This window comes from Calliphora vicina, chromosome 5 (genome assembly GCF_958450345.1).
Source record: "Calliphora vicina chromosome 5, idCalVici1.1, whole genome shotgun sequence".
Classification (NCBI taxonomy): domain Eukaryota; kingdom Metazoa; phylum Arthropoda; class Insecta; order Diptera; family Calliphoridae; genus Calliphora; species Calliphora vicina.
In genome coordinates, this window is record NC_088784.1 from 26,421,498 (window position 1) to 26,434,765 (window position 13,268).

General features: G+C 34.3%; 1 protein-coding gene across 2 annotated transcripts; it reads right to left on the bottom strand.

Moving 5' to 3' along the window:
* Window positions 1-254: 254 nt before the first annotated feature.
* Window positions 255-12,316, bottom strand: Ate1 (arginyltransferase 1). Of its 2 annotated transcripts, none has more exons than XM_065513272.1 (9): window positions 12,109-12,316; window positions 6,838-6,964; window positions 6,406-6,761; window positions 6,163-6,344; window positions 5,674-5,823; window positions 1,356-1,537; window positions 1,134-1,297; window positions 918-1,069; window positions 255-550 (listed from the first exon to the last, which is right to left on the bottom strand). In XM_065513272.1, exons 1-9 carry the CDS (start codon window positions 12,191-12,193, stop codon window positions 458-460), a joined length of 1,491 nt encoding a protein of 496 aa, XP_065369344.1. In that variant the 5' UTR covers window positions 12,194-12,316; the 3' UTR covers window positions 255-457. The 2 variants fall into 2 exon arrangements, with proteins under 2 accessions (XP_065369344.1, XP_065369345.1); XM_065513273.1 differs by lacking the exon at window positions 5,674-5,823 and adding an exon at window positions 5,873-6,019.
* Between the last annotated feature and the right edge of the window lie 952 nt (window positions 12,317-13,268).

A 13,268-nucleotide genomic window follows, 5' to 3' on the forward strand; every position in this document is an offset into this window, starting at 1 on the left:
AAAACTATATCTTACTTTTGGAAACTTAAACATCATCTTTCAAAACTGAGTCCATTAGCGTCCGCTTCAAATTAGCAATTAATATTTGGAGTTTCTTGAGATTCACCTTTCATTTAAACAAGTTTGTTTCTCCATTTAAAAAACCATAGAGGATTAAAAAAAAATTCGCTTTACTTTTTAAAATCATAAATTTTTAAGATTCGAAATAAATCGTTAAGCATTAACTATATATTTATTTAAACACTAAGGGGAGGTTGTAATATATAATCAACTCTTTATTTTGCCTACATCCATGTAGTCGAGTAGAAACAAGTTGGGACTAATTAACGAAACATAATTAAAATAAAATTTTGAAGCTTTTTAAGCGAAACACTACTAATACATTTTAAAACTTTAACGTGGGGGAATAAAACTCAAAACAAACGAATTCTAAAATCGTTTTCATAAATCTTTTCTTTTAGAATTTCAAATACAGCATACGATGGGCCAAAGTTTTGCCAACCAGCTGGCTGTATTCAATAATTGAATCACGGTCATCACTGCCTGCAATCTAAAACAGAAAAGGGAACAAAATTGGTTAAAAAAATATTCTTAGAGAAAATGTGAAATAAAACTAAAATTTCCCAAAATCAAAGTAGGATAAAATGGTAAAAAAAAATTAGTAGTTTTTATAAGTAGAAATGGTACAATTTACAATCGCTGCTGTGGAATTAGTGGATGAATGATGTGTGCAAGAATATTGGAGTTATTTTTATAATATACCAGTAACAAGTGAATGACATTTGCAATTACAATTCTAGATGCAGTGAACTGGACATATATATGTGATCAAATTACAGTTTTATTATTTCAAATCATATTAAAAAACAAAGAAATTTGATGGGAATTAAACATTTTGTAACAAAATTTAGTCTTACCTGCTTATACTGACGATATTTAACATATGTCTTGGCATTTATTAATAATAATACTGAATCTATGTCACTGTCCTTAAACTCATCTGCATCTCTGGCCTGGAGATCATTATTAAAACGCTGGTACTTATGAGCATCTAATTTCGAGCATATGTCTAAGGAAAATAAAACAAATCATTAAAAAAAATAAATTATATTACACAAACTATTTAAACCCACCATCAGTTAACAAATGCCAGGTATACGTCTCGGGACACAGTAAATACGAACAAGACAATTTACCCTTGTAGCGCATTTTGGGACAGGAATGTATATAGAAACCCATATAATAATACTTTAGGCTGGGCACAATGTTGGCAAGTATTTGAACTAATTCAATTTCTCTATAAAAATTAAACATTATGAGTGATAATTTATTTATTAATGCAATACAATACCTACCTTAAAGAACTGTAAGTACCCAAGGAAAGGAAATTATAATCGGGATCATAAAAGAAATACACTGAACTAATGCAATGGGGTAAAATATCAATAACGGCAACAGCAATTAATTTATCATCTAGCCAATATTGTTGATGAAACGAACCGTAACCAGAAGGTGGGCCACCATCAGGTTTAGAGAGCTAGAAAATAAAATAATTTTAAACATTAGAATCGTTGAAAGTTAAATATGTATTGCTATATTTGTACTATACAACTGAAGCTAAGTAAATTTAATTAAAACTATGATACAAAGCGAAAACTAATCGAATCCATATGCTCACGAGGCTCATAAATTTGAGAATTCAAGATTTAAATTTCAATCTGTATTCCATAAGTCAGGGTTATCCTAACACCTAACAGAATATATAGGATACGTTCGTAAATATTGCATCACTGCAGCAAATTAAAAGTTTAGCATTCGAAAAAGCATATTTGCCATCATTGATTTACGTCAAAAGTTTTTTAATCCAAATTGTTGGCAGTGATGACGCAAATTTTTGCAACCAAAGCATCATTTAGTTTTCTATTGCAAAAGTTCGCCAGTCGCTGCATCAGTGATGCTCAAATTTACTGCATTAACGAATTCACCCATAATTTTCTTATCCCAAGGTTCCAGATCCGCCAAGGTTCCAGATTTTGAGCATTTCTCTCTTTACTATAGGAACATCTGAATACACACACATAATTTATGACAGTTAATTTTATAGTGCTAATGTATGTACATTTAGGAATTCATGATGTTGACGGGCTGTTGATAAATGACGGGTTAGCAGGAGGAGAAGGGATTTCACCAGATTAGCACCAGGATGAATGTCCTTACACAAGACCTCTACTTACATAAACTCCATAATAACTGCAACGGATATGACGGTATTCTTCAGTGCTATTGTGCATTTAGGAATTCAGGAGGAGAAGGGCCAGGACAGGAGTCTTCGCAACTGGTGACAAGATATCGGCCTTTATGATTGTTCCAAAGTCTCGCGTTTTTCAGGTTTATTAATAGGATAACTAGGCTCCTCACAGACAGGATAAAGGGGATTTCAACATTGATTTAACATAAAGTGTCGTTTTTAATCATATTTGTTTGTCCGGTTAATGATAGATGGTATTGCATATCAAAGCTATGATTGCAGAAGCCATCAATGCAGCTATGCCTTCAAAGGCAATAGGACCTGACGGAATATCCATGGTGATGCTAAAACAGCTAGGCGAGTGGGGAGTCGAGTACCTGACAATGGTTTTTAACCTGTCAGTAAAGGGTGTAATAATACCCGATGCCTGTAAATCTTATAGACCGATTTCCCACATGTTACCCCCAGCTGACATGTCCACTCCCAGCAGCTTGTCACAAGCATGGATTCCGTAAGATAAACAGCACCACCACAGCATTATCCGCCATAGTCACTCGGATTTCACAGGCCTTGTGATCGGACTATCCTAGTGGCACTTGACCTGTCGAAGACCTTCGACACTATCAGTCACGCCACACTCTTCCAGGACATTCTGCAGTACACAATGCCCGACAATACGAAGAGATGTATAGTGAACTAACTTAGTGGCAGGCAGTAGTTCGTGGAGTTTAGGGACAAACGCTTAAAACCCCGTGGAGTTAAACAAGAAGTCCCTTAAGGCGGGGTCCTGTCGCCGTTCCTGTTTAACTTCTACCTCTCTAAACTCCCAATGCCCTACAGAGGTAGTCACCTATGCGGACGACTGCACTATCTTGGCAACAGGTCACAACATTGATGAGCTTTGCGCTATGGTAAATTATTACTTCAATGTAATCCACAATTTCTTCACTGCACGTAACCGGTAGTTATCACCAACCAACGCTGCTCCAGTGTGGTCGCCTTCGTTGAGTGATACTCACTGGAGAAATATTCAAAGCTTTCAAAATGCAGCCTTAAGAACTGTCATAGGCTGCTTTCAAATTATCTCCAAACACCACCTTCACGAGGTAACAAAGGATCTATCGGTCATGGAACACATCATGTTGAAGCAACAGTTCCTTCTGGGATGTCAAAGGAGTAGTCATCCAAACAATGATATCACACAGTTGGAGTCTCCCTCGAGGCTTGCCAAACTGGACCTACGTAAATTCGTGGAGAGCATATAGAGGTATGTGAAGGATCCATTTGATCGCAGCTCGTATATGACAGCTTTGAACGACATCAATTCCGCGGTAGCAGGATACCGTCTGAATGTCGTACTTGGAGGTCGCCCACCACCGATAGCAGACACCTAGAAGATGCTGCCGCGTAAATCAAGAGTCGTTCTGGCACAAATAACATCAGGATGGAGCAACAGGCTTAATGTCTTTTGGTCCCGCATAGACCGTGACGTCCTCAACTTATGCTCAGCATGAAGTCTGGGTCCTCATGACTGTTCAGCCAACCCCACTTCACTACGTCCTATGGATTTATGGACCCATCCACAATTTCTTGGACTTGATCTACATGCAGAACCACCTGATTAAATATTGTGAAATTGTTTATGCTGCTACAGCAACAACGAATCCATCCTCCTAATATCCACCCTTGAAAGATCCGCATGGTTGTTCAGAAAATAACTACTCATTGTTGCAGTCCAAAACCCGACAAAAAAGGGCAAATACAGGAAGGGTGCACAACAGTCAAAGTCATAAGAAGGAATATTTAATATCCTTGCATGTACACCAATTCAACAGTGATCTGTAAATAAGCCCATTAGAATCCGTAGCCGATTCCAATGTTATAACCAAAAATACACCTGATTCGTTCTATTTTTATTCATCGTTTTTTTTATTTATTAGTTTTAAAGCGATTTTTATTGGCCAACCTTTCCCAGGACTACAGGGTATTTATTTTGAGATTGTCTCATGTTTGGTATCATTTCTACGTCCTCCTAAAGTGGAAAATTCGAAACTACGAAGCATCTATCCTTAATTATGGCTTCAATGTATTCCCCACAGTACTTCCAATATTCTTTTAACCACAACATATTCCAAATTATGTTACCGTTACTGTTCATTTCATTTTATTGTACAGCTCTCTGTGCACTTTGGACATTCAAAGAGTATATGCTGGAATGTTGATCTACGTGCCTCTCAACATGTACTATTACTCAGTTTAAACCTATATAGGTAGTGATTATAGTTACCAAGATTTTTTCAAAAATAAATTCAGATTCACTCTCGATTGTTTGGGATTTGGTAATACATTCATCTCCCTAGTATTTTAAGGTGGGTTGGGAGGCATTAATCAAAGTGGTAAAGGTTGACTCGGTATGTAACATTTGTGATTGTACAACTACATTTATCAGCTTGGTCCTATTTGGCATTATTTTGACCTCAGATGTAGTTGTGCGTAAATCTTAGACATTTAGGTAAGATAGGTTGCTTTTAAAAGCTACTGTAATCTGATCCTCGGTGTGGTGAACATCCTCTTCGATGTTATATGGCTTCTGTATGAGTTTTGCAAGCAGCCACCTCTTGCATCTACTCAAAATATCATTTGTGACTATTCATACAATCATATCAACTGTTAGCTGTGGTTAGTCTGCCGCCTTTCGGAATATGGTTATATTAATACATTCTTGTGGTGCTCCACCAGTTATTTGTTTTACTTCCAGACCAGTTTTTCAATATAGTCCTCTATTATATTGTACTGCCCCATACACTCCCTTATAATGAAATCCACATAAACACCAAAGCCCCAAAAATTCAAGCACTTGAACATTATGTTGGAATTTGACTTGAACGCAAATGTAATCATATGTACTTGAAAAATATTTGAAAATATTAAATATTTTTCAAACAAAAAACATATGACATGAATTTATGTTTCCTTTTTACTGGAGAATGCTATTGAAATAAAGTGTAATACAACTGTAATTCAATTGCTTGACTATAATTCAAGGCTTGAATTGCACTTGCTTTTAACTTCAATTCCAGTAAAAATGCTTATTCGTATATGTCCAAAATCATGCCCCATTTAGAGTTGTTTTAAGCATTTATGTCTCATTTTATAATTGCGCTGAAAACTTTTGAGATTTTGCTATCTATCAATATATCTATTTATCTATCCATATACAATCGGTCTATCTATTCATCAATATATCATATTCCATCAAAATGCAGCAAAATATATCTTCGTTTCTTAAATATTTGCCCAACTTGTGCTAATGTGCTGCTGTAGTTTATGTGGACATCTAAGCTTAAAAAATCCTCAATTATTACCCAACACAATTAGACTAAATCATAAATATATAAATTCAAATATTAGCAAAAAATTTCCACCTGCAATGGAGAACGTTGTAAAAATGTCAAATAATCATCCTCACAGCCCGGTGGATCATTATGTATATGCGTTTGATATTTCTCATAGAGAGCATACGTTTGTGACAAAGTTTTATGAAACTGATCACTTTTGACATGTATCACTTCCAACTGTAAAGAAATAAAAGTGTAAATAAGCAAATTAATGAAAAGAATTTACCTTTAGGGGGGAATTGTAACAGAAACGTTGCAAATTTTTAGGTTGTAGACGTTCGGGATTATCATTGTGTACGATTAATTGATATTTACGATACAAAGCAAATGCCGTTTCAGAGTAAATGTCTTTATTGGAGGCAACTAAGACAATCTGGAAAAAGTGAAAAACCAAAATTGTTTTTGCAAAATGTGTTTGTGTTTTCTAACAACTACTATATAAGTGATACGTCTCTAACAACCAATAATTTGCAGGTTTTATATTTAAATAAATACGTTTTTTGGGCATTAACTTACCTTAAGCTTGTGTTTGTCATCCGGTCGACTATCATTTATTAAATCATTTAGAGTTTTTTCTTGATTTCTAGGAGTTTTGGGCGGTAGTTCTGTAGGTAGACCCTTGGCAGCTTGTTTGGCCATTCTACGTTCCAGACGCATTTGTTTAGCTTTCTTGCAAGGTGGATTAACACCCTCCAAAGCTGTAGAAAAAAAATAATAATTACAACAAGGAGTTTTAAAAGCAAATAATAAAATAATTACATTTCTTGCTGTCACTTGAAGATTCTTGATTTGTTGTCTGTTTGCTCACAATTTCTTTAGCCTGAGACTTATCGGTTTTTGTATTTGTTTGTTGTTCCCCATTTGCCTTGGCAAATACCTCTAGATTTATATCTTTTAAGGGGACATTAGGTCCCTGTACCTCTTCCCTTATACCTCCTCCACCACCAGCATCATCGCCAACATCTTCATTGTCAGTATTTTTAGCCTCATCATTTACATTAGTCGAACCCTGACCTTCTTCATGTTTCTCACGTTTGCCATCGCGTAGAAAACGATTCATACGTTTAAGTACTTTCTTGTGGGACTTGGATAATTTAAATTCCAAAGCATCGCATCTGTAGAAAAAGAGACAAGCAAAAGACATTTAAAAACTAAGTAGATTTTTAAATTATAATTAATTTTTTAACTCACTTGATGGTGTAGCAAGGACAACATGTGGTGGTGTTATCTTGTTTATAACAATAATGGCCACTGCGACGCCAACCACGATCAATTAGATCCTGATAATCTTGTGGTGACATTGTGTAGGCATGCATTCCTAAAAGATTTTAATAAAAATATAATTATTAGTTCAACATTTGTGGTGAATACACAGACATATAGTTTAGAAAACCTATAACCGACTTAGTGAGAATCATGAATTTCAATTACTTTAAGATGAAGACTAAGGCCTAGAATAAGCCGTGTGATCCAAAAATTGTGTATAAAATGTGTAGTAAACATTTAAGACAGAAGGAATGCGATAAACGTAGTCATTTGTAGTTTGTTGTAACATAACAAACCACATGGATGACTGCTGTTTTTGTATTGTTAAATTACGTGGTATGAATAAAAGGAAAAGACGACGTAACATCTCCTATGAATCAACATCTATCAGACGTTGATGTATCCAAGATGGATTCTGGTACAGGGCCGGGGTTCATACGGTCTACATTAAACGGTCAAATAGACTCTGTGACGATTGCAGCGTCTTCCAGACAGAGAACTTCGTGATCTGAAAAACCACGGAGTTGATAAAAGCACACGTCACAGATGAGACTGTAATGGCAATTTACAGCCAGACGGCACTTAAGGCTTTGAAATGTGAAATTGGGACCTTCATAGGTAAATGCGATAATAGCACACAGGACTGCCCATTTTCAGGAACGTAAGTTTCAGTTATCAACTTCAAAATCAACTGTGTCACTCTTCACTTCATGGACTAAGGAAGTAAGGATCAAACTCGGTCGGAGACAGACGTATCCCCACGGTTCGTGTTCTGAAACACAATGGCGAATATTGTAGACAACTCAAATTCACTCGAAATCGCAACCGGATGTGTCAAGATCTTATATGAGGAAACCAAGATGCTGTCTGTTGTTGTTGTAGCAGCATGAACAATTTTACATTAATCAATCTGGATGTTCTGGTGGTTTTGCATGTTGTTCAAGTCCAAGAAATTGAGCTACTTCAACCGGATGAGTCCATTAATCCATTGGACTGAGTGAAGTAGGGCTGGCTGAACAGTTAAATATGTGGAGGGTGTCATGAGGACCCTGACCACATGCTGGGCATAAGTTAAGGACGGCACGGTCTATGCGGGACCAAAAGATATTAAGCCTGTTGCTCCATCCTGATCTAAGTTATGCCAGAACGACTCTTGTTCAACGCGGCAAAATTTTCTCGGCGTCTGCTATCGGTGGTGGGCGACCTCCAAGTACGACATTCATACGGTATCCTGCTACCGCGGAATTGATGGCGTCTCTGTGAATGTCGTTCTGTCTGTCGGGCAACATAATGTGTGCATGTCATCAACCATCCCAACCAAATTTTTATGGGAGAGATTTTTATTGGAGACATCCAAAATGTCATCCCATCAGACTTCGACCGATTGCCGATAATAAACGCACAGAAGGCATTGCACCAAATGACGGTCACAGAAGCCATTAATAGCTACAGGTGCAATAAAGTCTTAAACCAACACCCGCTGTGAGTGGCAGTTATCCAGGCAAACTCGATCAACACTTGCACAGTTAAGAACTGGCTGCAGCAGTATTCCCAACTGCTGCCACGAACGAATTGTTCCAGGCGCTCTTAACCGATGCCCTGCCTGCCTCCAAAGCCCTCATGACACAGTGCATATTTTTAATTGTAGCCGTAAGCCCATACATTTAAATCATATAGACCTATGGTTAAGGCCTACAGCGGTGGCACAATTTCTTCAGCTCCCAGCACCACCTTATGACACCGCTAATAATTAATTAACTATGGAATATTTATTATCAGGGAAGAAGTGCCAAAAACAGGGGAACTGTTACAATAACAGAGTCATCGATTTAAATGGCTAGGTAACAGATTTTGAACTTGGGAGTGTTGCTCCCAAGGTTTTATCAAAAACTTTTTATTGTTTTTGCACGCAAGACTCAATGTTATATGTTAACATACAAACGCACGACAGATCTTGTTGCTTCAAATGTTATTATGGGTGGTGTAAATATAAAAGAATCAGAAGCTTGATGTTCTAGGCATGGACAAACACACATTTTTCAAGTGTCGAATCAAGCATTCAAGTGTCTTGGTACTCTAAAAGAAAGAAATACTTCACTCCTTCTGATCCTCTTACTATTTACACCAAGTAAATCTGACCGAAAATGGAATACAACTCTCATGTGTGGGCCGGTGCTTCAAAGTCTATTTTGGAATTACTCGACCGCGTACAGGAGAGGGCGAATGTGCTTATCGGTAACAGTAGGGTATCCAGTTCTACTGACTCAATGGAACATCATCGCAATGTGGTTTGTGTTTTACTGTTCTACCGATACTACAATGGTATGTTCTTATGCTCTTCTGCTCTTCTTAAAAAACTACTTGTTCCCGAAACCAGTAGTTTTTTTACGCAATACTCGTTCTTCGACAAGTGCTCATCTATTCGTTGTCGCCTGAACAGTGGATCGCACAACAGTACCTACCTATAGGCAATTTTAATTCAGCAAGTTTTGAGAAAATTTGTTCAATAGACGACTTTTACATATGTATGTACTGTTGCTCTTCTTTTATTAACATAATGAAAATCTGAACTGAATTGTATACGTTCGGAAATAAATATTGTAGATATTAAAACGGATATTAAAATATTAACTTATCGCAAAGAATATACAATCATATTATATCTAAGAAAAGTGAAATGCTTTGTTAAATGTAATTGTTTTCAAAATTCTGAGAAATAATGGTTTTTCCAAAGAATTATCGATTAAATTTCTATGAATCTTAAAATCGAATGATACCTATATGTAGTTCAAAGTCAAGGTCATTTAAAGCACATTCAAATAAATAAAGCAAACGGAAATAATAAAAACGCATACTCACATTTAAAAATTTATAAATTTATACTGATAGTAAATAAATGTTTTTCTATATTCTAAATGTAAAGCACAAATACAAATACTTTTCCAACCTATGTCTTACAATAACATTTGGTTTAGTAAAGTATGTATTTATTAACGTAAAATCTATAAAATAAACTTGCTGTATTTAAGTAGAATTAAAGTTGTTATGTATTTCTTAACTTAACTGTATTTGCTTTCCTGTGCAAATTATTAACCAACAAGTTTCAATTTAATTAATAGTTTATTAATAACTTTGACGTTTTCCCATTTAATCTGTGTGATTAGACATAAAATCGATTTCTTTATAGAAAAATTTTTGCAGCTTCATAAAAATTCTAATATGACATTTATAATTCAAAATTAAACACTACTTTGCCTAGCAACATTTTAAGAATCCATAACAATTCAACTTCTTTTTTCATGTTAAAGGTATTTTCAGACGATAATACTTTGTATTAATATTTGTCAGAAACTTAAGTTTTTAATAATTATGTATCATAATACAATTTAATTGTCTAAACAAAAATTGTATTAGATTTTCAAATAATTCAAAAGATTTTTTTAATTTACGTTTAGTATTAATTTATTGATAAAGACAAAAAAAAACAAAAATTTGCAGAAAATTATCAATACTTAACAATAAATACTATCATGTATGTAAACAAAAAATGTATTTTTCAAAAAGATTCCTTGACAAAACAAATGGATTTCATATTTTAAATTTGAAATGTATTAATACACAGTATTGTCATCTATTAATACCTAAAGCTGTATTAACTGATTCATAACGATGATTAGCAAGAATTTTCCTGTTCTGAATAAATCAATTGTTTTGTTTTAGTCACATTTCAAACATTAATTATAAACTGGTAGCTTGATATAGTCGATTTGTAAATACTCTAAGCTGAAATAGTTTTTAAACAAAATCTATTTTTAAATAATCTTCAGCAGGTCAATAAGTATCTTTTTTTAGCTATTGGAAATCTACAAAATCGTAACATAATCGTTCTCTATCTATCCCACAATTTCTTTCAGAAATTAACTTTTAATAAGACACATTTAATTTTGGATTTATCTTATTCAAGATATTCTTTTAAAACTAGTTGGCATAATTTGTAACACACCTTCTTCTCGTACTAAAAATAAATCGATTAATTTAAAATTAAAACATGAACCTGTTTTTAAGGTTCACTTTGCGGTCCAATAGACATTTGTACCCGGGAAGTCAATCATTTTTGTTCATGCAAAATTTCGTGGCAACAAAAAAGTCTCAAATATTCAGAGATTTGATTTCATCAGAGAAGGTCGTTCATTAACTTTTCGTTATTTTGCAGTGATTCTCATCATATTCTATACATTTGCTATCAACAGCTTCGCACTACAAAAACAAGTAAGAAGGTGTGGTGGGTGAAGACCGACTATATAATACCCTACACTGAGTAAATGAAACATATACATATCATCTTTAAAGCCGCCGACGCCGTGAAATTCAAATCTCTGGTTATGGGCCAATCGCCATGAAATTAGGTCGTGTGATTCATGTCTATATATAACATTTCTGAAGAATTTTATGTGAATACCAACATTTTTAAGAGATTTATGCTCCATAAAGTGTTTTTCGGAAGTAGGCCTTATATGAGAGCTATGACTAATTATGGACCGATCATCATAAAATTAGGTGAGATGACTTTCGTATACATAAAACATATTTAATGCGATATTATTCTTGATACCTATATAAATTAAACATTTATGACAGATAAATATCTATTTCGGGAGGAAATTTGTATGTGGGCTAAGTGAATTAATGGCCTGATTTCAACCAGTTTCAATAGGCTTTGTCCTTGGGGCAAGTGCTAAATGTTATCGAAATATCATCAAAATTCCGACCTCTACTTTGCACACAAGTTTACATGGGCAGCCGGTCAGACGGACGCATAGCTTAGAATAGACTGAGAAAGTGATTCTAAGTCGATAGGTATATTTTAAGTTGGGTATTGCACCAATATTTTTTGGCGTTACAAACATCAGCACAGACGCATAATACCCTCCCCACTATGGTGGCGTAGGTTATAACAACAACCAGGCACCTGTCAATTGTTGTTTCTTTTTTCGAGTTTGCAAAAAAAAAAGTTATACGTCATGCTTATTCATCTGATTAGGTTCACAAATAATGTTGTTTTTGTTTGATTGATTTAAAGTAATTTAATTTATGCATGTTTAAATAAAAACAAACAACCAACATGGTGTGATTATTGTTTCCAATCATTGAATTAATTCGTTTCATCTCTCTTCTTCTGGCACCAACAACACTTACCATGGCTAATGCTACATTTAGCTCCCTTACAGTAACCGCATTTACTTTCTTGTTTGCCATAATACTCCACTATAGTATAATCCATATTGTTTTCTTAATTACACTTCAATAATTTAATTCTTTCTTTAGTGATTTTGACACTTTTTGAAATTCTTTATTACGTATTTTTTTTCTGATACAGAAGTTGTGTTTTTTTTCTTTGTCTTGTTCTCTTGAAAAGTTTTTTATAACTGATGTTTTTTTTTAGATTGCAAAAAAATCTGACAGCTGTTAATTTAGTGTTATCGATAACTTGTTCTGCCGCAGATCAGCCGGAGGAGTATAAAGTTGCCAGATTGAATAACCTATCTATCAAAATAAAACAAAAAAATTGACAACACTAGTGTTATTAGTGTTATGAAAACTAAAAAAAATTGAGAAAATCATAAAACTTTCAGTGAAAATTAGATCTTATTATACTGCTTTCTAGTAAACAATCAAAATTAATATTGCTCCTTTATCTCTTGCCAGTGGCATTGGACGTTTCTACAAAAAATCGAAGACAAGGAGATATATATGGAGATATAAATTATCTTGAATAAGTAATTTTATTACAAAACTAGCATATTTTTGATATTCTAACAAAAGTATACCAATGTACAATTAAAAAATGTGTTATTTATGTAGCATGAAACATCTAAACATACCTTATTATTTGATTAGCAAATAACATTTGTACATAATTTTCAAAATATTTAATCGTCCTATTCCATCTTATTTCAATTTAATTTTTCCAGGTCCATTATTATTGAAAATTCAAAAAGTACCATTAAAATAGAAAAATAAAAAGTAGGCTTTATTTAAAGTTCATTGGTGAAGAGTATACAAAAAGTACCATTCGAATAATGGAAATGTACCAAAAAGTCTCCCCCTAGAATTCTCACTCACTTAGGACCATATACGCTTAATTTCATATTTCTATGTCCATTATTACAGAAAATTCAAAAAGTACCATTAGAATATGGAAAAAGTACCAAAAAGCTGCCACTTTTGGATTTCCACTCACTCGGGTCCATATAAGCTGTATTTCATGTTTCTAGGTTCATTGGTGAAGAAATTACAAAAAGTACCATTCGAATAAAGAAATGGTACCAAAAAGTCTCCCACTCCAAAGTCTCCCT

Bases quoted from the DNA above. Each gene is read 5' to 3' on its own strand.
- Ate1 (XM_065513272.1), bottom strand. From the start codon at position 12,193: ATGGATTATACTATAGTGGAGTATTATGGCAAACAAGAAAGTAAATGC. The intron at 6,345-6,405 runs GTAATTATTTTA...TTTTTTCTACAG, and splicing joins TTCAAGTGACAGCAAGAAAT to CTTTGGAGGGTGTTAATCCA. The intron at 5,824-6,162 runs GTAAGTTAATGC...ATTTCTTTACAG, and splicing joins ATGACAAACACAAGCTTAAG to TTGGAAGTGATACATGTCAA.